This window comes from Capra hircus, chromosome 22 (assembly GCF_001704415.2).
Source record: "Capra hircus breed San Clemente chromosome 22, ASM170441v1, whole genome shotgun sequence".
Lineage (NCBI taxonomy): Eukaryota > Metazoa > Chordata > Mammalia > Artiodactyla > Bovidae > Capra > Capra hircus.
Genome location: NC_030829.1, coordinates 1,382,235 through 1,409,942, shown reverse-complemented (window position 1 = coordinate 1,409,942; position 27,708 = coordinate 1,382,235). Strand labels below are relative to the sequence as shown.

The window sequence follows — 27,708 nt, the reverse complement described above, 5'->3', positions numbered from 1 at the left end:
ACTAATGAAATACAGGCCTTGCCCAGTGAATTCTAAGGTGTAGTAAATTAGCAGGCTTCCCTGGAAGCTTTGAAAATATGAAGTCATGAGTAAAAGCTAGACCTAGGGTGTATCTCCCTATCCAGCCGGGGGGGAGCCATGCCCATTGGTAAGAGCCATATATTCAGTAGGTCCTGTTTGGAGCAAGCCAGTGTGACTGAAGTATTCAGTTCCAATCAGTGCCTGGCCAGGCAAAGGAAGGACCTGAACTGGGATTGGAAAACACGGGAATGATTATGTTGCATATTTCCTGAGGCAAAAATCCCAAGTGTTTCCAATCATTATGATTAAGTTGTTGGCTAACTTCTGGGGATGGCTCTATTTGTTCCCAGCATATGGGGGAGCTAGATATTAGGCATCCATTTTCAGGAGTTAGGATATAACCTCATCCCATATTTGATAAATGTCAAGTAAAAAGCCACCGCATCTAGACCCATTTACCTTCTGTGTAGCAAAATAGTCATTAAACCAAGACAATGTATAATCAAAATTAAAAGTCACATTATGTCCATAGTTAAGGCACAAAGTGTTGCACCAGTCCATTTTAGGATTGTTAGATGTCATCAGATTAAGAAGAGGCATCACATATGATTGTTGCCGAAGGTATTCACAGATTTGGAGAAAGTCCTTACCTTGAAGTGGAGATGCCCACCATGGGAAGCCCTCCACTGATGAAGAGGGGAATGCTCCACAAAGCTAGCAGTTAGACCAATTGTGGAATGTAGCATAGGAGTGAGCCCAGGACAGGAAGGCATTGTCTTGAGGATCAAATGGCAGACTCAGGATTTTTGGAGTCAGCAGAAGCAGGTTTACATAGATTATCAGGCCCGCCTGAAAAGCAGAAAGTTAGAGCATAGAAAGTAAAGACATGAAATGACATCACTTAGTTCTGGCCAGGGTGCCACCTCTTAACTCAAGTGTGATGCACCCACGAATCAATTCCTGGCACTTCAACAGCTGTGGGAGAAGAAAGAATAATCTGGTAAGGGCCTTCCCAGAGAGGCTCAAGGGATTGGCCCCCAGATCCCAGTTATTTTTATCAGGACCTCAGTTCCTGGCTCAAAGAGAGGCTTGCTTGACTCAGAGGCTGGGTCAGGAGTCACCTCCCGGAGTTCCATTAATGCCTGTTGAAAAGCTGAGAGCTGTTACATAACAATGTCTGTGCATAAAAAAGGGCCTCCACAAATACATTTAAAAAGGGACAGTCCCTCCTCTTTGGGGACAGTTGAGCCCTCAATTGTCCGCATCTCTTGAGTTAATTTGCACAGATGTCTCTTAATAATGTCATTAACTTTTTCAATCTTTCCTGAGGATTGGGGTCTCCAGGAACAGTGCCAGTGATATTCTATTCCTAGAGCTTTAGACACCCCCTGAGTTACAGCAGCTTTAAAGGCAGGGCCATTGTCACTCTGAAGACTCTGTGGCAGCCCAAACCTGGGAATAATTTCATGGATTAAAATTCTTATAACCTCCTTAGCCTGTTCACTACAGCAGGGAAAAGCCTCAATCCATCCAGTAAAAGTAGCCACCCAAACTTGTAAGCAAGAATATCCATTAGCTTTTCGCATATGAGTAAAATCAATTTCCCAGTCCTCTCCACCAGGATATGTTCCATTTCGTTGTAACCCAGATTTTGCTAGCTTTTCAGTCTCTGGGTTATTTTTCTGACAAATCTCACATATTTTGATAATGTCCTTTAAAGTCTTCATTACATTTTTACCTTCAAACAAACGAGAAGCCATCTGGTAAGTACTCTCAACACCTAAATGAAAACAGTGGTGTAAATTCTTAAGAATTTTCCAATGAGCATTTTCAGGAATTATTAATCATTCATCCTCAGACTGTAACCACCCTTTATCAGTAATCTTTGTTCCTCTTTTCTTCTATCTTTCTAACTCCTCCTCAGTGTATTGTGGTTTTTTTTCCTGTTCCACAGAACCTGTCCAGATCAAAGGCGTCTGCAGTGAAGGGGTTTTGTAAAATGCTGCTTTTCTGGCTTGACAGCCAGCTGATTATACCTTAGGCTACTTTACTCCCGTCCCTGCTATGCCCTTTGGAGTGTGTAACAGCTACTTCTTTAGGATGATATATAGCAGTTAAAAGTTTCTCAATCTCTTTGAAATACTTAATAGATTTTCCTGTTGCTGTTTTAGGCTTTCTTTCCATATTGCAGCACGAGCATGTAAAGTCAAATAATCATGCTTGGAATCAGTGTAGGTATTTCCTTGCCGCCTTTTGCTTAACCCTAGAGCAATGGCAACCCACTCCAGCGCTCCTGCCTGGAGAGTCCCATGGACCGAGGAGCCTGGTAGGCTGCAGTCCATGGGGTCACTAAGAGTTCGGCACTACTAAGCAACTTCACTTTCACTTTTCACTTTCATGCATTGGAGAAGGAAATGGCAACCTACTCCAGTATTCTTGCCTGGAGAATCCCAGGGGAGCCTAGTGGGCTGCCGTCTCTGGGGTCGCACAGATTCGGACACGATTGAAGCGACTTAGCAGCAGCAGCAGCAGCAGCAGCAGCAGCAGCAGCAGCAGCAGCAGCAGCAGCAGCAGCAGCAGCAGCAGCAGAGCTCGGGTCAGAGCCACAAGCTCTGCTAGCTGAGCACTGGTTCCCTGGGGGAGAGATTTTGCTTCTAAACCTGTTGAGCCATCACTACTGCATAACCTGCTTCATGCTTCCCATCCTGAACAAAAGAACTGCCATCTGAAAATATTTCCATATCAGGGTTGTCTACTGGGGTATCCATCAGATCTTCCTGAGATGCAAAGTTTAAAGTTAGAAATTGGGAACAATCTTGATCAGGTGTTTCATTTCCCTTCTCAGGAAGTTAAGTGGTAGGATTTAAATTTCCGGCAAACTTTAAGCTTAGTTATTGATCCTTCTAACAACAATGACTGATATTTAAGAATCCTACTGTTTATCATCCAAGTATTAATCTTAGAGTTTAAGATTCAACTCATGTCATGAGTAGTCAGTACAGTAAGATTTCATCCATTAATTATTTTGAGGGCTTCAGGTGTTAATAAAGCCATTGCCACAATTACTCTTAGAAGGTGTGGCCATCCACGAGAGATTACATCTAATTCTCTTCTCAGATAAGCTATAGATTGTTGGTGAGGCTCTCAGGTTTGTGTCAAAACTCCCAAGCCCATAACTTTTCTTTCAGTGACAAATTAAATTCTAACCCTGTGGGCAAGCTCAAAGTGGGAGCTTGCAGGAGAGCAGTTTAAAGAGTCTTAAAAGCCTTTTGAGTCTTTGGGGACCAAACCAGCTTGTCAGTTTGGGTCTGCTGAGTCTCAGTTATAAGTTTATATAAAGGCTGGGCAAGTCCCCATAACCTGGAATCAAAATATGGCAGTAGAATGTGATTCCTAAAAATCCTCTCAGGTGCCTTAAAGTCATAGGTAGAGGATGATTTAGTATAGGGTTAGTTCTCTCGGGGCCTATGGCCCTAGTCCCTTCTGATATGATTAGCACCAGCTATCTAACAGGTTGTTGACAAAGCTGAGCCTTTTCCCTTGATGCCTTATAACTGCAGCCTGCCAGAAAGTTTAAGAAACCTTCTGAGGCTTGTGAGCAAACTTCCTCTGTCTCAGCACAGAGCAGAATATCATCTATATACTATAGCACCCCTGCCTTGGAGCTATTAAAATTTTGTAGATCCCTTGACAAATTTTGCCCAAATAGGTGGGAGCTGCCATGAAGTCCCCAGGGCACAACTGTCCAGGTTAACTGAGAAGCTGGCTGCATAGGGTCTTCAAAGGCAAACAGAAATTGATTTTCCTCCACCAAAGGCACAGAATAGAAGGCATCTTTTAAATCAATTACTGAGAAATATTTGTTTCATTCAGGAATTTCAAACAATAGAGTAGAAGGATTAGGCACCACAAGGTATTAAGGAACTACAGCCTCATTTATTATTCATAAATTGTCAATTAGCCTTCATTTACCTTTTGACTTCTTTATACTCAAAATAGGAGTGTTGCACAGACTGTTACAGGGAATTAATAGCCCCTGCTCCTTTAAATTCTCAATGATGGGTTTTAACCCTTCCTTAACCTCAGATTTCAGTGGATACCGCTTTTTATGTGGAAATAAATGCAGGTCTTTGAGCTTGACAACTACAGGAATAGCATTTTGTGCTTGACCCATGGATTTTCCATCAATCCAAACTCTAGGATTTACATTTTGTTCAATTAAAGGGAGAGAAAAGGAGGGCTCCATATTCATGAAAACAGAGGCATGGACCTTGCTCAGTATAATCCCTCCCTGAAAGGGGTGAGGGAGACTCAGAAACTCATGTGAAGATAGCACAGAGTCCCAGTTGCAGCTTAGGGGACGACTGAAATAATATCTTTTGGCTGGTCCAGACAGTCCCATTACAGAAGTGGGTTGGGGAGAAAGTGGGCCAGGGGCTTCAGTAAGCACAGAGTAGGTTGCCCCAGTGTCCAAAAGGAAATAAACAGATTGGCCCCCTACAGTTATCAATACCCAGGGTTCCTCAGGTGTAATTAGGATGGGAACTTGTGTGGGCACCCCCAGGCATCTTCAGTCCTGATGGTCTTGAGAGTCCAACCCCTGAAACCTATGCCTCTGTGGGCAGTCTCTCCTCCAGTGTGATCCCTTGCAGACAGGAAATGGAGCCTGGGGAGGCTCAGATGCCTTAGGGCAATCCCCCTTGAGGGGCCCCTCCTTTCCACAGTAATAGCAAGCCCATCCCTTTTCACCTGGGTCCCTCTGGGCATTTTTCTCAGGCTGTTTCAAGATCGTTTCTGACAGCCATTACAAGGGCTTCTGCCTGTTCCTTTGTCTTTCTCTACCTTTCTTTCTTTTCCTCATATTCCCTGCCGTAATAGACTGTCTGAGCCAGTTGCAACAGATTATCTGAAGACTGATTTGGTCCATACGCCTGTTTTAATAGCTTACAGCAGATGTCTGGAGCTGATTGAGTGAGAACTCTGTCTTTTAAGATCACTTTTCCCTCTTCACTTTTGGGATCAATCTCAGAAAATCCGCAAAGGGCTTCCTTCAGTCTATCTGGGAATTTACCAGGAGCTTCTTTCTCTTCCTGTATTATGTTTGCCTATTTGGCATAGTTTAAAGCCTTAGCATGTGCTTACTCAAGTCCTTCAAGAATACATCTGACAAAATGACTCTGAGCCCATCTTCCTTTAGCCGTGTTATAGTCCCAGTCTTGTCCTATAATTGGGACCACTTAATTCCCAGTGGGGAGAATGGCTATCTCATCCTCCCTCTTCGCTACTGATTCATTACCAAGTCATTCATCTCCATAGACAACAGCTTTCCCCCAAACTCAAGTTTTTGAGTCAGGAGTTAGTATTTGTCCCAGGATATACATCACATCTCTCCAAGTAAGGTCATAAAACAGAGTAATACCCTTGAAGGCTCTAATATATTTTTCTGGGTCGTTTAAATAGTCTCCCAGATCTTTGATTCTTTGTACTTCTTGACAAGAAAAGAGCTTACTAACTCTCATAGATTGATTATTTCTCCTGGTGGGTGCTTCATGAAGAGGCAACAGCTTGTGTGATTGTTCCTCAGCCGCTCTGGTTGTTCTGTGCATATGATCCTAGGGATAGGTTGGAGAAACCTGCTTTTCTTTATCTCTTTGTCTCCTGTCCTACATCTTATCCTTAGTTTTGGCTGTCTGAGCTTTTCTTACTTTGACTGTCTGAGTTTCTATTGAAACCAGAGTAGTCTGAGGTTGTACTGAGACAGGGGTTGTTTGGACCTGTACTTGGGCAGTTTGAATCTCAGTTTGGATTTTTACTGAGACCAAGGCAACTTTTCCTAGGGGGGTTTCCTGACTTTCAGTTTGCTCCGTTTGGAGCCCCAGGTATGGGGGCAAAGTAGGAGGACAGGAGGGAGTTGAAGTTTTCATGCCTAAATCTATACCCTTAGGACTTAAGTCTGGCATGCTTGCAGAGAGAAAAAGGGCAACATGTATACTACTTCTACCCATTTCCCTTGTTTTCTAACAAAGAGACCCTCCAACCAGCCACCATTTGCCATCATCCGGTGGATACAGTGGCCATGCAGTATCACCTAGGAAGATCAGGCATGTCTTCTTTAAGCTCTGGGATCAAATCTATCCCAGTCTTTCAGGATACAGCTCAAAAGAGTTAGGCTGGAATTATTAGCAGCCATCTGTAAGAGGGGGAAAAAGTGACCAGCGCCATCTTTCTACCAGAGGCATCCCACCCTGCTCTAGATGGGGGTATAGACACACTTTACACTGAACTTTTTCTTCTCTGGTCAGACTTAGTCTGTCCTTTACTGATGCAGGCACCTTACTCGTCCCTCTCAGCTCTACTACTGAGGCAGGGTGGAGATACACCACGGCTAGACCTGATGGCATCCCAGACTAATGTCCAGCTCCTCACCATTAAATCCTTGCTTGCCTCTGATGCCACCTGGGGTGCTATCAGTGTAACCTTCCAGAATGCCTCCTAAGCTAAGACCACTTGGGTAAACATTAGTCTCCTGAATGCCTGTGCACAACCTTGAGTATATTCCTGACCACAGTAAGACCAGTGCAAACATAAAACCAATAGGCTCCTTTTGAGCATCACCATACCAGTATTCCACAGATTCCACAGAGAGAATATCTATGGAGTTGGGACAAAAGCCACCGAGAGCCTCCTCTGGTCCACTAAGAGCTAGTGTTACCAAAGGAAGAAGCCTTCTGTACTTCCTATCTGAGTAACCTTTAACCTGAAAGATGCTCTTGGAGCTAGAGCTCCATCTAGCTTTTGACTCCTAGTGAGGCTAGTTGCTTCCTGACTAACAGTCTAAGTTTGGGACCTAAATAACAATGCACAGTAAAGATATAGATCACAAGTTCCTTGAAAGTCTATGATCTGACAGATTAGGTTAGTAGTTCTAATTCCCAAGAAGTTATGAAATGGTCAAAGAGACCAGAAAGCTTGACTGAGAAAGGGGAGTTCAGTCCACATGCTTCGTCCATCTCTGGCCGTTCCCCAAAGGAGACATTGGGTGCCTCTTGACATCAGCAGGTTGGTATAATCCCCTGAAAGGGTCTCTGCCATAAGCTGTATGAGGTCACCTCAGAATCACAGATTAGAACACAGCCCTTGGTTCACACGTGTCTCTTTTAAGCAATCAAACACACAAGCATACCGTAGAGTTAGTAAAGTAAAGCAGAAAATGTGTATACTGAGAAAGCAGAGAGGCTAGAGCTCTGAGTGTTCTTACCTTGTCCTGAAGATCCCAGACAAGACCCCAAGAGAAACGTGGTTGTTGAGCTGTGAAAGATGCCAGGATTCTTGGCCTCCAGAAGACAGGAGTTCAGTTCAGGGCTAGTGATGAAGCTTGATCGCTTAAGAGCTTTTCTGTAATAAAGTTTTATTAAAGTATAAAAGAGATAGAGAACGCTTCTGACATAGACATCAGAAGGGGGCAGAAAGAGTGCCCCCTTCTTTAGCCAGATGTTTTCTGTCTGTTAGAAAGCTATTAATCAGATAAGAGAGACACCTCAAGGCTGATGGAGTTTCACTAGGCCCCTCTCCCACAATATTCATTTTTGAGTTAGGAAAGCACAAGATGTGTCATCGTCCAGCCATAAAACAATTGATATGAATACTGGTTTGTTGAGTTATTATCAGCCCAAGGTTTAATAAAATAAAAAATTTAGTCTTAGGTGGAACCATTTTGAAGAAAGGCAAATTCCAAAGCAAATACATAATACATTAACATAGCTTAAGAAAAGCATTTCCATAAGAAAAACGCATTGGTTAGCTCAAGGTTAGAAAAAAAATTAAGTTCAGGTGGAACCAGGTATTGTCATGGCAACACAATTTTAAGAGAAAAATATCTGATGCTTGCAGCCTATTTCCTCCATTTGGAGACCCTTGGCCTTCCTGCCTGTTACCCTCTCACTACTGACAGCCTACCAATGTATTTTTGGAGACACTAGAGGATATAGTTCCTCAGAAAGAATCCATATATTATGTCTGAGAAAACCTACTATATAAAATACAAAATTTTATTTTTTTCTTCTGTTACTTTGATATGATGAAAACAAACAAAAACCACACTTTTAGACTTGTGATGTTGAGGGAGTCATTCTGTCTTCTAGACTCAGTTTCATCATTCAGGTAGCCTATGGGACTATGAGATAAGGGAAATACAGTATGTGAAATGTTTGTAAAGTGTTATACTAGTGTAATGCTAGTGATGGTGGTGTTTGTTCTCAAGCAAAAGTAGAGCTGGGAGACTCAGAAAGTATCTTGGGTGTTATATAAAGTCTGACTTACTCACCTATAGAATAGTTCCTGATTTATAAGTTTATTGTCAAGAAAAAAGAGGGCTAATGCCCACAAAAGAGTAACAATAGTGCCTGGCACAAATTATAGATATTAGTCATTTCATTCTTAGTATTAGAATATATATGTATATTTACTTGTACTTATGTCATCTGCAGTTAAACTATGCATGAGTTATCATTCTGTGCAAAAATTTTAATTCTTCATGAAAACTTTAGAGATAGGGTACTGTCCCTTGTGATGCTCCATATATGAATCTTAAGTTGACTGAATATTGACTTATGCAAGAAAAATGTTTTATGAAAGTCAATTCAAGCCATCAGGAGTAGTAAAAGCAATTCTAAGTTAACTAGAGGCATATCAATTTAGTTGCCAGAACTAGGGTGAGTCACTTTTCAAGGACCCACTGGTGCTCTAGTGGATAATAAGGCATGTCAGGAAAGACTGCTGCCCTTCCCTTTGACAGATAGAATCACACTGGGCAGCAACTGAAAGGTCGTGCACCAACACTGCCTTATGGTGTTTGATTTAGGGAAGTGGAAACTTCTGGTGGGTAACAGTAGGGAATTATTAAATCTAAAAAGTGCTTCTCATGATACTTTCCCTTCTCTACCACAAATAGTGGCTTTCTACTACTTACTTATTAAATCTAATTCATCCTGACTGAGCCCTAATGTATAAATATTCATTTCTCTCTTTCTTCTTTCATAGAATGAATCTTTCTTTGTAAGTCTGTTATTTACAAAATTCAGTTTATATGTGCAACTAATATGTAGTTTAGTTCTGTGAAAAATAACATCAATAAAATGAAAGAACAGTAATATAATTAGAAGTAACCTTTTGAAAGAAAACACAGTAAAATATTTTTTTCTGAATTATAGACTGAAAAATTGTAATATCAAATCATGCTTTTTGGAGTAAAATTTTAAATTCTTCTTTAGTCCTATTGAATGAATATTGTTACCATCACAAATGCTTCTTGAGAGTCAGCTATGCATTGTTAATGATGTGCTTATAATGATTTTCTCATTTTATGCAGCTTCCTCCAGCTTTGCACCACAACTTGAAAAGAAGGATTATAGAGAGATTCAAGAAATCCCTCTTCAGCCAGCAGAGTAACCCTTGTAATTTGAAATCTGAAATTAAAAAGGTACAGTATTCTACATATAGAAATTCTTCTTTTACTAACAAAAACACATCATACGAATTAAATTTTATCTTCCCATGCTTGAATTCTCTATTAAACTCTGCCCTTTCCTGAAGCATGTTATCAATGTTTCCCTTAGCCCATTTGGGCAGCTATAGTAAAAATACCAAAAACTGTGAGTTTATAAGCAGCAGGAATTTATTGCTCACAGTTCTGGAAGCTGGAAGTCCAAGATCAGGGTGCCAGAATAGTTGAGTCTAGTAACATCTTCCAGGTTTCAGACTGTCAACTTCTCGCTATATCCTTACATGGCAGAGGGAGGCAAGAGAGCTCTTCGAGGCCTCTTTTATAAGGGTACTTTTAATAAGAACAGTTATATAAGGGCTTTATTTTTATGGCTTAATTACTTCAGCCCTGGGATTTCTTTGGAGGGAATGATGCTGAAGCTGAAACTCCAGTACTTTGGCCACTTCATGCGAAGAGTTGACTCATTGGAAAAGACTCTGATGCTGGGAGGGATTGGGGGCAGGAGGAGAAGGGGACGACAGAGGATGAGATGGCTGGATGGCATCAGTGCCTCTATGGACGTGAGTCTGAGTGAACTGCGGGAGTTGGTGATGGACAGGGGAGGCCTTGCATGCTGCGATTCATGGGGTCGCAAAGAGTCGGACACGGACTGAGCAACTGAACTGAACTGAATTACTTCCCAAAGGTCCCTCCTGGGTTAGTTTCAATGTACAAATTTGAGAGAACACAAGCACTGAGACCATAGCATACTTAAGATGTTAAATCAAGGGTGTGTCTTTGCCTCTAATTTTCTCACCCTTATTTCTGAAGCCATCAACCTCAGAAGACTAATAGAAAGCTCTTTCAGTGTTACAGTATGTTTCCTAAGAAGAAATGTTATTAAATATCTTTAATATAAACAAATATATATGTCTTTTTAGAGAATTCTATTCCAATCTTTATTGGAATATTCTTCACCAAGCCCATAAATTGAAGTTTGCAACCCTGAACAAGTCACTTAAGCATCTGAGGGCATAATTTTTATCATGTAAGAAGCTGGAATGAGCCATTTCTTAAAGTTCTTTTCTTCTTTGACATTAGAGAGTCTCCTAGACTTTGGGTGCTGGTAAATATTCCTATTCTTACATAAGAAAACTAAATCACAAAGAGGTTAAATCAACCCCAGATGGAAAGAAAACTGTTTATTTCTGATTAACACAACTTGGCGAAAGGATATCCTTTTGACCTTGTTGGTAGCCATTCTGATACAGGCCTTGGAGATGGTCACAGGTTCTGTTCTTCTGTCCCAGAAAGACACAGGCCAAACGGCTTGGGCCTGCTGGTGTAAAGATGCTTGCTTCTGTTCCAATTTTGTGTGTTTTTAAAAAGTTTCAGCACATACTGGTGCTGAAGCTGAAGTTCTAATACGTTGGCCACTTGATGCAAAAGCCAACTCATTGGGAAAGACTGATTCTGGGAAAGATTGAGGGCAAGAGGAGAAGGGGGCAGCAGAGGATGATATGGTTGGATGGCATCAGTGACTCAATGGACATGAATTTGAGCAGACTTACGGAGATAGTGAAGGACAGGGAAGCCTGGCATGCTGCAGTTCATGGGGTCACAAAGAGTCAGACGCAACTTAGTGACTGAACAACAACAGAATATACTTAAATTTTGGCTCAGGCATGCAGCCAATGAACTTTTTATTTCAGGTTTATTTGAAAATTTTGCTGTATCCAATCTGTAGCATAAATCAACTCATAATCTGGGCAGTGTTGGAGTATGGAGGGAACCAAAAGTGCCCATTGAACTGAGAAGGCATCTTGAGACCGATAAACAAGGCAGGAAACTCTGTATAATCAAATTTGTTCCAGGCTAACTTACAGGGTGAAATTCCCTGGTGATTCAGTGGTAAAGAATCTGCCTGCCAATACAGGAGACATGGGTTTGATGCCTGAGTCCAACATGACTTAGTGATTGAACAAGAGCAAACTTACAAGGGGGGATGGAGATCAGGTGGGCAATGACCCAGAAGCATTTGCAGCTGCTCCCCACACCTTCGAGGAGCCACTGGGAGGGTTTTATAGTTAACTTAGGGTGTGGCAGTTGGTGTCAGAAATAGGATGTGTCTTCCTAAGTCAAGTTTATGAATTGATAACTGGTCACATGGGCACAAGGAATACCTCAGCCAACATCTTATCATTGTCTTTGGGGACTAGGAGAGCATGGAGGCCACCTGGTCATGATGATTATTTAAAAACTTCTCTTAACTACTAAGGCCCTGACAACAGAGGTGTCACTTCCTGGCTAGTACAGTCCTGAGTGAGGTCAGGGGGGAGGACAGGAGGAGCCACATGGGCCCAAGGTGGTGTCAGTTACCCTGACAGTCATATGGGCTATTTGATAAATAAAAAGAAGTATGTTTTTGCTTCTTTGCCTTACATCATTGGTATCTGCAGATACACAAACAGGGGATGGGGAGAAAAATGCATACCTGCAGGCAAACAAACTATAAACCCTACTTCATCAAGCAGAGAGATCTTTTGGATTGTCTTGGCAAATACGGCTGAGAAACAAAGATAGGGGAGATCAAAATAGAGGTGGAGGAGACTTGAGATATTTATTGTGTGATATTCACATATTACATCATGAATACCAATAAACTGATTCATTTTGTCTCCTCTGGGTCAGCCTCTCTTGTTGCAGAGCACCAGCTCTAGGGTGCACAGGCTCAGTAGCTGTGGCTCGCAGGCTTTAGAGTGCAGACTCAGTAGTTGTGGCTCATGGGCTTAGCTGCTTCATGGCGTGTGGAATCTTCCCAGACCAGTGATGAAACCCGTGTCCCCTGCATTCCACTGCACCACCGGGGAAGACCCCAGTAGATAGATTTTTAAAAGATAAAAGTTCAAATCCCCCATAAAACATTACATTTTACCAAGTTTTTTGTTCTTATTAAAATGATGTTCAGAATAATCTGGTCTGTCCATGCATTTACTTTGAGATCCTCCCTTCATGAGAGGAATATGCCTGCCATGAAATGAGGCTTGAAGGTGCTGTACCTGTCCCTGCTCTGTGATCCCAGCAGGGCTGTCCTTGGAACAAATCGTTGCTTCTTTGTGACTTGGGTTTTCAGTTTTGCATCCTTTCCTTGGTGTCTTTCTTTTTTCTCCTTTTCTTTTGTTGTGCCCCCACCCCAACCTTGTCTGCCTCCTCTGTGCTGTCACAGGATGCCACCTTCTGTTCCTGTTCTGGGGCATGAGGGAACCAAAGGGGGGGCATAGATTCATTGCTTTCAACTTTGTTAAGATGCAGATTAAATTATCCTATGAAGAATGTTGTGCTCTCCTCATCTGATTCTATGTGTGTGGTGGTTCTTACCCTTATGGTGTTCGTACCCTGCCATCAGGCCTCACCTCCCATGAGGTAAAGAAATCCTATGCCTGGAATATTAACCTAATTCTCTATTAACACCTTTATTAGCTTTTCCTGTCTAGAATTAATCTCCCCTTTCTCTATGCTTCAGTCACCTTTTCACTCATATCATTGTGTTTTAAATAGCTTATTATTCTAACAGCCTGCCTTTTCTGTTTACCCAAAGGTAGCGAGTAAGTTTGCTAATCTTTGACTCCCCAGAGTCGTACACAGTGCCTAGTAGATATTAATGGATAATTGCTGAATAGAGAATAAATTCTAGATTGATACACATATTCTGTGTAACATATCCTATACTGTGGTTCTGTTATTTATTGATATATAAATATTGATATAATATATTTATATATTTATCCTTGAAAAAGAAAGCCTGCCTGCCTCCAATCTCAATCTAAACAAGGAAAGTTTGTGACATGTTTTTCCCCCCTTCTGATGTAATCTTTAGTTAGTGACAATTTTTGTCCAGAAATGGCTTTTTCATCCCCTGTACAATCATAGAAAAGTCACTCATGCCAGTGGTGACAGGCCACAAAGTCAATGTGATTTCTACCCTCCTCTCTGAAGCTTATTCTAAAATCCAGAGACTCCATGTCCCAATTAAGTTTAAAGGAGTCATTATGGAATGATTGCACCTGACGTGAGTAGCCTGAGACCCAGCAGGATATACAGAGGAATCAAAACATGGCAGAGCCCTTTTCCAAGAAATTAAGCTCTCCAATTATGACTCACCTGAAGTGTCTTCAGTCCAGTCTGCTCAAATATGGCTAGGATTGCAGGGTGAGTAAAGCACTTAAGCAATTGTCTTTGAGAACTAGGGTTTTCAGCATGAGAGAAACAAGTAACAGAAACAAAACAGAAAATACTAATTCAAATTAGAAGTATCAATATGAATCAGTATTAATTCATGACAGATCTTATCTTTTTAAAAAAGGAACATATTTCCTAAATTTCACTAAAATAATCTAGAAATAAAGCAAGCAGCAGTGTGCTCCCTTTGCACCCATGGCTTTGGAAATACAGCCCATTGCAACTGCAGGTCAGGAACTGAATATGATCATGTTAGAGTATCTTTACTCTATTTACAGATTAAATAGCAAGGATGCTGTCAGGGCAACTGCAGGTGTGTCAGCAGGACTTAGGAGCCAACTTTATAAAGAGGCCTCCCACAGACTATTAGATAATTAAAGCATCAGTCAGCATCAGTCACCACAATTAATTGAGTGCATTAACGTTTAAATCCAAGAGATCACAACAGTGAAATGAAATCCCTCATTAATTACCTTTGGAAGATGCTAAGTGACCAACTCATTATTTTAAAAATTATTTAAAAAAGAAAAGAATAAAGCATTTATTCTGCCTTTCCCTTATGAATTTTTTCTCCAGGTAACTAAATTGATGTTGGGGGAGTTTTCTCATTATCAAAAAACTTCAACTAATAAATACTGAAGGAATTAAAAAAAATTATCATTTTGCAGTCCCTGAATGAAATAATGGATCTGACATGATCACTACTGATTGCTGGTATCACAAAAAAGGGAGCAACCAGACAGTGTGTATGCCTCCTGATGGATGTACATGGCACGCCTGTGAAGTGTACATGCTAAACACTTGAATCTGCATCTGACCAACCTCTCAGATTTAAGCCTAAGAAAATAGAGTATAAATACTGGATCTTTCTGTTAACAAAGTGACCTATAAAGTCTAATAAATACTAATAGAAAAGAGCTGTAGTTTAGGAAAAAAATGAAAAATCAGGCAACATTTTATGTCTTAAAATGTTATGTAATTCAATCAAAGAAGACAAGAAAAATATAAAGAAAGAAAAGATAAGATGATTGACAAGTAAGGGTGATAAAAGACATTGAAACATTTCTCACTTCTGGTACCTGTTAATAATTTCATTTATTTAGGCTTAATTTTCTTCAGAGTACTATCTCAGTTGATTAGGTTCCAAATTGTTTATGTAGTTGTTCTACAGCAAAGATAACCTTATTTTATGATATGGAAAAGTGTTACTCACTGAGTTGTGCCCAACAGTTTGCGACCCCAAGGAATGTAGCCTGCCAGCCTCCCCCATCCATGAGATTTTCCAGACAAGACTGGAGGGGGTTGCCATTTCCTTCTCCAGGGGATCTTTCTTACCCAAGAATCAAACTTGGGTTTCTCACATTGTGGGCAGGCTCTTTACCATCTGAGACACCAGGAAGCCTTATGATATGGAAAAGAAGGTATAATTTAAAGAATTTAATGAGGGTTACGTTTGTAGTTTCTCTTACAAATTTTATTTTCTTTTATTTAGTTTTTGCCTAAAAAGTACTATATTCTCAAATGACCAATAAACTGCTACAGTTCAGATCAGCTCAGCCACTCAGTCATGTCCAACTCTTTGCGACCCCATGGATTGCAGCACACCAGGGCTCCCTGTCCATCACCAACTCCTGGAGTTTACTCAAACTCATGTCCATTGAGTCTATGATGACATACAACCATCTCATCCTCTGTCATCCCCTTCTCCTCCTGCCTTCAATCTTGTCCAGCATCAGGGTCTTTTCAAATGAGTTAGTTCTTCACATCAGGTGGCTGAAGTATTGGAGATTCAGCTTCAGCATCAGTCCTTCCAATGAATATTCAGGACTAATTTCCTTTAGGATGGACTGGTTGGATCTCCTTACTGTCCAAGGGACCCTCAAGAGTCTTCTCCAGCACCACAATCACTCACCCCACTCCCCCTTGGCAACCACAAGTCTGTTCTCTGAGTCTCTGAGTCTGTTTGTGTCATATTTTGTATTCCACATATAAGTGATATCATGTGAATTTGTCTTTCTTTTTCTGACTGACTTCATTTAGATGACAATCTCTAGGTTCATCCATGTTGGTTCAAATGGCATTATTTCATTTATTTATATAGCTGAGTACTGTTTCATTATATATTTATGTTACCACATCTTTTCTATCCATTCATTTGTTGATGGACACTTAGGTTGATTCTGTGTTTTAGTTATTGTAAATAGTGCTGCTGTGAACGTTGGGTACATGCACCTCTTTGAATTATGGTTTTCTCCAGATATGTGCCCAGGAAAAGGATTGCTAGATCATATGGAAACTCTAGTTTTTGTGTTTTGAGGAACCCCTATATTGTTCTTCATAGTGTACACCAACTTACATTCCCACCAACAGTGTAAGAGTGTTCTATTTTCTTCACACCCTCTCCAGCAATTATTGCTTGTATAATTTTAATGATGGCTATTCTGACCCTTGTGAGGTGTTACCTCATTGTAGTTTTGACTTACACATCTCTGATAAGTAGCAATGTTGAGCATCCTTTCATGTGCCTATTGGCCATCTGTATGTCTTCTTTGGGGAAATGTCAATTTATGTCTTCTGTTATTTTTTGATTGAGTTGTATGTTTTTTCTTACTGAGTTGTGTGAGCTATTTGTATATTTTAGAAATTATTTTCTTGTCAGCAGCATTGTTTGCAACTATTTTCTCCTAGTCCACAGGATATCTTTTCATTTTATTTATGATTTCCCTTGCTGTGCAAAAGCTTATATATTTGATTAGGTCCAATTTGTTTCTCTTTGCTTTTATTTCTATTGCCATAGGAGACTGACCTAAGGAAACATTGATATGATTTATGTCAGAGAATGTTTTGCCTATGTTCTCTTCTAGGAGTTTAATGATATTTTTAAGTCTTTAAATCATTTTGAGTATTTTTGTGTATGGTGTGAGAGTGTGCTCTAACTTCATTGATTTACATGCAGCTTTCCAACTTTCCCAGCATCATTTTCTGAAGAACTTTTCCCCATTTTATATTCTTGCCTCTTTTGTCAAAGATTAATTGACTGTAGGTGTATAGGTTTACCTCTGGGCTCTGTATTCTGTTCCATTGATAGATATATCTGTTTCTGTGCCTGTATCATGCTGTTTTGATTACTGCAGACTTGTAGTATTGTCTGAAGTCTTGGAAGGTTATGCTTCCTTCTTTGTCCTTTTTCCTCAAGATTGTTGGCAATTCTGGGTCATTTATGATTCCATATAAATTTTATGATTATTTTTTTCTAGTTTTATAGAACAAATGATGTCATGGGTAATTTGATAGGGATAACATTACATCTGTGGATTGTTTTGGGTAGTGTGGTCCATTTTAACAATATTAATTCTTCCAGTTCAAGAGCATTAAATATTTTTCCATTTCTTTGAATCATCTTCTGCTTCCTTTATGAATGTTTTATAGTTCTCTGAATAAGACTTTCACCTCCTTTGTGGGTTTATGCCTAGATATTTTTCTGATGCATTTTCTTTTTTTACTTTCTCTTTCTGATATATCATCATAGTGTAAAGAAATGCAACTGATATGCTAATCTTACACTCTGCTACCTTGCTAAATTCATTGATAAGTTCTAGTACATTTTGTGTGGAGTCTTTTGTGCAGAATCTTTACCATCTGCATAAAATGATGAAATTACCTCTTCCTTTCCAATTTGGGTACCTTTTATTTCTTTTGTCTGATTGCTGTGCCTTGAACTTACAACACTGTGTTGAAGATGAGTGGTGATAGAGAGCATTTTTATCTTGTTCCAGATTTTAGCAGGAATGTTTTCAGCTTTTCACCATTGAGTATTATGTTTGCTATGTATTTGTCAAATAGCTTTTATTATGTTGAGATATGTTCTCTCTATACCCACTTTGGTGAGAGTTTATATCATGAATATATGTAGAATCTTATAAGATACTTTCTTTGTATCTTTGTCTTTTCTTTTATTGGTGTAGTGTATCATATTGATTAATCTGCATGTATTGAAACATCCTTGTGACCCTGAGATGAATCCCACTTGGTTGTGGTATATGATCTTCTCTATGTGTTATTGTATTCAGTTGGATAATATTTTGTTGATAATTTTTGTATTTGTATTCATCAAAATTATTGGCCTGTAATTTTCTTTGTCCATAGTATCTTTGTTTGGTCTTGGTATCAGGGTGATGGTGGCTTCAAAGAATGACTTTGGAGTGTTCCTGCCTCTTCAGTCTTTTGGTAAAGTTTGAAAAGTTTCAATATAATTTCTTCTTTGTATGTTTGTTAGAATTCCTCAGTGAAGCCTGAACTTTGGTTTGCAGCAAGTTGTTTGTTTGTTTTACAGATTGTATTTCACTTCTAGTGATTGTTCTGTTCAAATTATCTATTTCTTCTGTATTCAGTTTTGGTGGACTGTATGTTCCTAGACATACGTGGTCAACTGGAGAAGGGAATGGCAAGCCACTTTATTATTCTTGCCTTGAGAACCCCATGAACAGTATGAAAAGGCAAAATGATAGGATACCAAAAAGGAAACTTCCCAGGTCATTAGGTGCGCATATACTACTGGAGATCAGTGGAGAAGTAACTCCAGAAAGAGCAAAAGGAAGGAGCCAAAGCAAAAACAATACCCAGTTGTGCATGTGACTGGTGATAGAAGCAAGATCCGATGCTGTAAAGAGCAATATTGCATAGGAACCTGGAATGTCAGGTCCATGAATCAAGGCAAATTGGAAGTGGTCAAACAAGAGATGGCAAGGGTGAATGTCAACATTCTAGGAATCAGTGAACTAAAATGGACTGGAACGGGTGAATTTAACTCAGATGACCATTATATCTACTACTGCTGGCAGGAATCCCTCAGAAGAAATGGAGTAGCCATCATGGTCAACAGAAGAGTCTGAAATGCAGTACTTGAATGCAATCTCAAAAACGACAGAATGATCTCTGTTCGTCTCCAAGGCAAACCATTCAATATCACAATTATCCAAGTCTATGCCCCAACCAGTAACGCTGAAGAAGCTGAAGTTGAATGGTTCTATGAAGACCTACAAGACCTTTTAGAAGTAACACCCAAAAAAGATGTCCTTTTCATTATAGGGGACTGGAATGCAAAAGTAAGAAGTCAAGAAACACCTGCAGTAACAGGCAAATTTGGCCTTGGAATGAGGAATGAAACAGGGCAAAGACTAATAGCGTTTTGCCAAGAAAATGCACTGGTCATAGCAAACACCCTCTTCCAACAACACAAGAGAAGACTCTACACATGGACATCACCAGATGGTCAACACCGAAATCAGGTTGATTCTAGTCTCTGCAGCCAAAGATGGAGAAGCTGTATGCAGTCAACAAAAACAAGACCAGGAGCTGACTGTGGCTCAGATCATGAACTCCTTATTACCAAATTCAGACTTAAATTGAACAAAGTAGGGAAAACCACTAGACCATTCAGGTATGACCTAAATCAAATCCCTTCTGATTATACAGTGGAAGTGAGAAATAGTTTTAAGGGCCTAGATCTGATAGATAGAGTGCCTGATGAACTATGGAATGAGGTTCGTGACATTGTACAGGAGACAGGGATCAAGACTATTCCCATGGAAAAGAAATGCAAAAAAGCAAAATGGCTGTCTGGGGAGGCCTTACAAATAGCTGTGAAAAGAAGAGAGGTGAAAAACAAAGGAGAAAAGGAAAGATATAAGCATCTGAATGCAGAGTTCCAAAGAATAGCAAGAAGATATAAGAAAGCTTTCTTCAGCGATCAATGCAAAGAAATAGAGGAAAAGCACAGAATGGGAAAGACTAGAGATCTCTTTAAGAAAATTAGAGATACCAAGGGACCATAACATGCAAAGATGGGCTGGATAAAGGACAGAAATGGTATGGACCTAACAGAAGCAGAAGATATTAAGAAGAGGTGGCAAGAATACACGGAAGAACTGTACAAAAAAGATCTTCATGACCCAGATAATCATGATGACATGATCACTAATCTAGAGGCAGACATCTTGGAATGTGAAGTCAAGTGGGCCTTAGAAAGCATCACTATGAACAAAGCTAGTGGAGGTGATGGATTTCCAGTGGAGCTATTTCAAATCCTGAAAGATGATGCTGTGAAAGTGCTGCACTCAATATGCCAGCAAATTTGGAAAACTCAGCAGTGGCCACAGGACTGGAAAAGGTCAGTTTTCATTCCAATCCCAAAGAAAGGCAATGCCAAAGAATGCTCAAACTACTGCACAATTGCACTCATCTCACATGCTAGTAAAGTAATGCTCAAAATTCTCCAAGCCAGGCTTCAGCAATATGTGAACTCCCTGATGTTCAAGCTGGTTTTAGAAAAGGCAGAGGAACCAGAGATCAAATTGCCAACATCTGCTGGATCATGGAAAAAGCAAGAGAGTTCCAGAAAGACATCTATTTCTCCTTTATTGACTATGCCAAAGCCTTTGACTGTGTGGATCACAATAAACTGTGGAAAATTCTGAAAGAGATGGGAATACCAGACCACCTGACCTGCCTCTTGAGAAATCTGTATGCAGATCAGTAAGCAACAGTTAGAACTGGACATGGAACAACAGACTGCTTCCAAATAGGAAAAGGAGTCCGTCAAGGCTGTATATTGTCACCCTGCTTATTTAACTTATATGCAGAGTACATCATGAGAAACGCTGAATTGGAAGAAACACAAGCTGGATCAAGATTGCCGGGAGAAATATCTATAATCTCAGATATGCAGATGACACGACCCTTATGGCAGAAAGTGAAGAGGAACTAAAAAGCCTCTTGATGAAAGTGAAAGAGGAGAGTGAAAAAGTTGGCTTAAAGCTTAACATTCAGAAAACTAAGATCATGGCATCCGGTCCCATCACTTCCTGGGAAATAGATGGGGAAACAGTGGAAACAGTGTCAGACTTTTTTTTGGGGGCTCCAAAATCACTGCAGATAGCGACTGCAGCCATGAAATTAAAAGATGCTTACTCCTTGGAAGAGAAGTTATGACCAACCTAGATAGCATATTCAAAAGCAGAGACATTACTTTGCCGACTAAGGTCTGTCTAGTCAAGGCTATGGTTTTTCCTGTGGTCATGTATGGATGTGTGAGTTGGACTGTGAAGAAGGCTGAGCACCGAAGAATTGATGCTTTTGAACTGTGGTGTTGGAGAAGACTCTTGAGAGTCCCATGGACTGCAAGGAGATCCAACCAGTCCATTCTGAAGGAGATCAGTCCTGGGATTTCTTTGGAAGGAATGATGCTAAAGTTGAAACTCCAGTACTTTGGCCACCTCCTGCGAAGAGCTGACTCATTGGAAAAGACTCTGATGTTGTGAGGTATTGGGGGCAGGAGGAGAAAGGGACGACCAAGGATGAGATGGCTGGATGGCATCACCAACTCGATGGACATGAATTTGAGTGAAATCTGGGTGATGGTGATGAACAGGGAGGCCTGGCGTGCTGCAATTCATGGCATCTCAAAGAGTCAGACACGACTGAGCGACTGAACTGAACTGAACTGATGTTCCTAGCAACTTATCCATTTCTTCTTGGTTGTCCAGTTTGTTGGCATATAGTTGTTCATAGTGAAAGGTTGTTGCTGAGCCATGAAAGATGCCAGGATTCTTGGCCTGTGGAGGAGAAGAATTCAATCTGGGGCCAGTGATGAGGCTTGATCACTCAGAGCTTTTGTGTGATACAGTTATTAAAGTGTATAGACAAAGCTTCTGACATAGACATCAGTAGGGGGCAGAAAGAGTGCCTACCTTGTTAATATTTAGCTGGATGTTATATAGCTACTAGCAGGCTGCTAGTTGGAGAGAGGAAATGTCTCAAAACTCAGAGACTGGCACCTGGCCTTTCACCCACAACATGCATTTTGGGAAAACATTGGCACAAGGTGAGTTGTCCTGGGCCATAAAACAATTGACATGAATCTTGAAGAAAAGCAGGTTTCCAAGCAAATACATAGTTTCATTAACATAGTTAAGAGAACATTTGCATGAGTAACATATACTGGTTTGTCAAGTCAGTTCTGAGTCTTAGGTGGAAACAACTTGAAGACAGAGTCTAGGGTATATGCATAGTTCATTAACATAACTTAAGAAAAACATTTCCATAAGAAAAATGTATTGGTTAGCTCAAGGTTTGAAAAAAGTTCAGTTGAAACCAGGTGTCATTATGGCAATACAGAAGTTTAAAAGAAACCTCTTTTAAAGTTTGTATAGAGAAGGGGGAAAAATCTAATACTTGTAGTTTGCTTCCTCCTGCCACTTAAGAGAGAGATAAAAAATGTCTTGACACTTGCAGGCTATTTCCTCTGTTTGGAGATCCCTGGCCTTCCTGCCTGTTACCCTTACAATAGTATTCTCTTATTTTTTTTGTATTTTTATGGTATCAGTTATTATTTCTCCACTTTCATTTCTTACCTTGTTTACTTGGATCCTCTTTCTTTTCTTCTTAGTGAGCCTGGTGTGACGTTTGGTAGTTTTGTTTACCCTTTCAAATAACTAGCTCTCTGTTGTACTGATTTTTCTCTTACTCAAGTTTCTATTTGATTTATTCCCTCTCTGATCATTATTATTTCCTTCCATCTGCTACTTTAGGTTTTATTTTTTCTTCTTTTTCTAATTCTTTTAGGTGGTGGTTTAGGTTGTTTATTTAAGATTTTTCTTGTTCTTTGAGGAAGGCTTGTATGGCTATGGACTTCCCTCTAAAAAATATACATTTAAAAAATATATATACATTCTTTTTTAAAAAATATACATTTTTCTTACTCTCCTCCTCCACATTTTATGATTTTGATATCCTCTTTTACATCATCATGTATATCCTTTTGCTGTTCATTGTAGATATTATCACTTTCACAAATTATTTTCTATTTTTAAAGTCTGTATACTGACTTATTTAAATGTCTGATTGTGATTTTTCTATTTCCTATAGATTATTGCTTCTTTTGACTTTTAAAAATTTCTTTTAGAATAAGTTTAGTATTGCTGTATTCTTTTAGCTTTTTCTTGTCTGAGAAATTCTTTATCCCTACGTCTATTCTAAATTATAATCTTGCTAGGTAGAATATCCTAGGTTGCAGATTTTTCCCTTTCAGGACTTTGAATATATCTTGCCACTCCTAGCCTGTAACACCTCCATGGAGAAATCAGCTGAGAGTCTTATGGGGATTTACTTGTAGTTAACTCTGTTTTTGTCTTGGTATCTTTAAAATCCTCTCCTTAACTTTTGCTATTTTAATTATAGATCTGTTTGGGTTCACCTGTCTGGGACTCTCTATGCTTCCTGTACCTAGATATCTGATTCCTTCTTTAGGTTGGTAAGTTTTCAGCCATAATCCTTCAAATATATTGTCTCTCCCTGTTTTTCTTTCTTCTTCTTCTGAAATACCTATTATGCACAGATTGGCACACTTTATATTACTCCAAAGGTCTTGTATGTTGCTTTCATTTTTTTCATCTTTCTTTCTGATATTCTGATTGGGTGATTTCCATTATTCTATCTTCCAGATCACATGCTTGTTCTGTATTATTCAATTTTCCATTTATTACCTTTAGTTCAGCTTTCTCAGGAAACTGTTCCCTATTTTTTCTTGGTTTCTGTTCATAGTTTCTTTTTATAGTAACCTGCATTTCTACTGATAGGTTTTATTCATACCTTCAGTATTTTTATTACCTCCTTTTTGAACTCAGTCTATTAGAATGAAGAGCTCTGTTTCATTGTTTGTTCTTCCAGGTGAATTCTCTTGGTCATTTACTTGGGAGTGGTTCCTATGCTTCTTCAGTAACTTGTATTCCTCTGACTCTATGAGTTTATGAGAAACAGTGTCTTAGAGGTGTTCGTAGAGAGCTATTTTTATGTGGGAGAGTTCCTGTGTAGCCTGCATGGGTTTAATATTTTTGGTGCAAAGGCTGTCTTTAGTATGGGTGCCTGCCGCCTCTTTCCTCAGTATGTGCTGGCCATTACCCTTTTGGTAGGCAGTGAGCCTGGCGTTGCGATGACTATAGCCTGCACTGGATAGTAAGCAGGGCCTCTTCTTTGCTCTCTCATTGTCACTGCCCTGTCAGGGACAGGGTCTACCCCTTTGCTTTTGGAGCAAAAGCCCCAGATTCGTATCTAAGCTGCAGTATGAGGTAGATGAGATTGGAGCCCTCATACTTGGAGAGGAATTACTGAGTATTCTTCAGCAGGAGCTGTCTATCCAGGTGTGTGGTTGGTGGTGTCAACTGTCACCTGTTGTGTGGGCTCATAAAGAACAATATTTTTGGCACTGCCCTCATCCCCACCTCAACTGTGGGAATGCAGACATTTAGCCCTGGTGTCTCTCAGACACTGAATTCACAAAGCCACCAGTGCAGATCCATAGGTACTAATCTATTGAAGTCAGGCACCAGGTAAAGGGGTTTCACCTGGTGAGGGAACCTTTACCTACTGGTAAAGGGGTTTTCCAGGGTGAGGGAACCTTTCCTCTTTCACAGCTCTGTCCCAGAGGTGCAGATCTTGTGCCACTTCCTTAATTATTTTCATTCATCTTAGTTGGTCATGTGGTGATCTTTCTTGCAATTTTGGCTCTCTGAGACCTTCTGTCAATGTTCAATAGGTATGTTTTGAGAGTTGTGCCACACGTAGATATATTTTTGATGTATTTGTAGGAGGAAATGAGAACCACTTCCTGTTCTGCCACATGTAGATATATTTTTGATGTATTTGTAGGAGGAAATGAGATCCACTTCCTGTTCTGCCACACGTAGATATATTTTTGATGTATTTGTAGGAGGAAATGAGATCCACTTCCTGTTCTGCCACACGTAGATATATTTTTGATGTATTTGTAGGAGGAAATGAGATCCACTTCCTGTTCTGCCACCTTGATTGGATGTCAGATGGACATCCAATTTTGTCAGTTCAGAAGGAGGTTTCTCATGCATTCTTCCAAATAGAAGCATACCAAAGCTGGGAGATACACCTGTTAGCTAAATGTTCAAGAGGCCATTAGTTTGAAGGTTTTGTTGTATCACCCATATTTCTACCTACTGGGTGATCATTCACTTTGCCATTTAGTGTGTCCAGAATTGATCCCACCATCTTCTTCTTTCTTTTGTCCACATCAAATATTACTGGAAGCATCTGTTTTCCTTCTGCTCCATCTCTAAACCTTGGGTCACTCTCAACTGTTCCACCTTATCTCTTGCATATCCTAAGTCATCAAGTCCTGGGGAATCTTCATAGTGTAGGTGGTTTTGCTTGGCCTTTGGTGATACCACCTGGGTTCTAGCCCTGGTTCTGCCAGTTATTACCTATGCTCTTTGAGCAAATTACTTCTCAAATTCCTCATCTGTGAAATGAGGATAATGCATAAGTTACAGGGTAGTTGTAGGAACCAGATAGAATATTGACTATGTCTAGAATGTAGTAAGTACTGAACCAGTGGCCACAGGTGGTGGTGGTGTTGTGATTAAGTAGGAATGTTTGGTCTTCCTCCTCCTCTTGGTTTCCACTTTATGCAAGCTTTATATCTCTTGCACTAGAGTCACACTTCCTTGCTGATCAACTTGTTCTCCAGTCCATTTTGCCAGACTTGCCAATGTTTCTAAACACCTGTTTCCAGTTTCCTGCTTCACTGTCTAACTCTGGGTCCAACCCAGAACTCCATTGTTTGCAGGAGCCCTATGTTCACCCTGAGTTACCAACTCTGCTCAACCTATTATATATATTGTATCTAGGGTGATCTTTTCAAAATAGAAATCTGACCAGAAATTGTCCAAGGGGCTTTTAGTATAAAATGCCAAAATCCTTACGAATGGTGTTCATAGTCATGTCTGGTCCAAGCCTTGCCTCTCCCTCCACCCTCATCTCACACCACTCTTGTCCTTTGATGTCTGTACACTGGCCACAGTGCCAAGCTACCATGCTGCTTCCTCCCAAGTCTGTACACACTCTTTCTTCTGCCTGTAATGTTCTTCCTATTCCATCTTTGATTCACTCCTACTCTTTATTTCAGCTCTCAGCACAAGTGCCATTTTTTCAGGTAAGCCTTCCCTAAATTAAATCTGTTACCTCTTAGAACCAGAGGCCTGGCCTTCAATGCACATTTGCAATTTTACAAATACACATTTGTAAATATATATTTCATAGTCATAATTCTCCCTAATGAGTCAGTAAGCTCCAAGAATACAATATTTAGGCAATATTGTTTGTTTTCAAGGTTTGGATCTGTGTGTGGCACATAATAGTTGATTTAAAAAACCATTACTCCCTAAGGACTTCCCTGGCTGTCCAGTGGTTAAGGCTCAGTGCTTTCAAAGAAAGAGGCATGGGTTTGATTCCTGGTTGGGAAACTAAAATTTTGCATGCTGTGCTGCACAGACAAAAAAAGTTGTTTTTTAAAAAAAATTTATTTATTTTTTGCATGTGACATCTAATTCTTTTTTATTATAAATTAATTTATTTTAATTGGAGGCTAATTACTTTACAATATTGTATTGGTTTTGCCATACATCAACTTGAATCTGCCATGGGTGTACACGTATTCCCAATTCTGAACCCCTCCCCAAACCCCACCTCCCTCCCTATACCATCCCTCTGGGTCATCCAGTGCACCAGCTGGAGCATCCTGTATCATGCATTGAACCTGGACTGGTGATTCATTTCACATATGATAATATACATGTTTCAAAGCCATTCTCCCAAATCACTCCACCCTCTCCCTCTCTCACAGAGTCCAAAATTCTGTTCTATACATCTGTGTCTCTTTTGCTGTCTCACATACAGGGTTTTCATTACCATCTTTCTAAATTCCACATATATATGCATTAGTATACTGTATTGGTGTTTTTCTTTCTGGCTTACTTCACTCTGTATAAAAGGCTCCAGTTTCATCCACCTCATTAGAATTGATTCAAATGAATTCTTTTTAATGGCAGAGTAAAGCTCCATTGTGTATATGTACCACAGCTTTCTTATCCATTCATCTGCTGATGGACATCTAGGTTGCTTCCATGTCCTGGCTATTATAAACAGTGTTGCGATGAACATTGGGGTACATATGTCTCTTTCAATTCTGATTTCCTGAGTGTGTATGCCCAGCAGTAGGATTGCTGGGTCATAAGGCAGTTCTATTTCCAGTTTTTAAAGGAATCTCCACACTGTTCTCCATAGTGGCTATACTAGTTTGAATTCCCACCAACAGTGTAAGAGAGTTCCCCTTTCTCCACACCCTCTGCAGCATTTATTGCTTGTAGACTTTTGGATCACAGCCATTCTGACTGGCGTGAAATGGTTCCCTATTGTGGTTTTGATTTTCATTTCTCTGATAATAAGTGATGTTGAGCATCTTTTCATGTGTTTGTTGGCCATCTGTATGTCTTCTTTGGAGAGATGTCTGTTTAGGTCTTTGACCCATTTCTTGATTGGGTCGTTTATTTTTCTGGAATTGAGCTACAGGAGTTGCTTGCATACTTTTGAGATTAATTCTTTGTCAGTTGCTTCATTTGCTGTTATTTTCTCCCATTCTGAAGGCTGTCTTTTCACTTTGCTTATAGTTTCCTTTATTGTGCAGGAGCTTTTAATTTTAATTAGGTCCCATTTGTTTATTTTTGCTTTTATATCTAATCTTCTGGGAGGTGGGTCATAGAGGATTGTGCTGTGGTTTATGTCGGAGAGTGTTTTGCCTATGTTATCCTCTAGGAGTTTTATAGTTTCTGGTCTTACGTTTAGATCTTTAATCCGTTTTGAGTTTATTTTTGTGTATGCTGTTAGAAAGTGTTCTAGTTTCATTCTTTTTTGACCAGTTTTCCCAGCACCACTTGTTAAAGAGATTGTCTTTTCTCCATTGTATATTCTTGCCTCCTTTGTCAAAGGTAAGGTGTCCATAGGTGCATGGATTTATCTCTGGGCTTTCTATTTTGTTCCATTGATCTATATTTCTGTTTTTGTGTCAGTACCATACTGTCCTGATGACTGTGGCTTTGTAGTAG

The 27,708-nt window shown here is 39.9% G+C and overlaps 1 protein-coding gene across 1 annotated transcript in view; it reads left to right on the top strand.

Moving 5' to 3' along the window:
• NEK10 (NIMA related kinase 10) overlaps positions 1 to 27,708 on the top strand; it is a 290,322-nt gene that overhangs the window by 239,959 nt on the left and 22,655 nt on the right. The window contains exon 34 of the mRNA XM_018038472.1: positions 9,389 to 9,499. Coding sequence (XP_017893961.1) covers positions 9,389 to 9,499 — 111 coding nt within the window. The remainder of the gene's footprint in view (positions 1 to 9,388; positions 9,500 to 27,708) is intronic.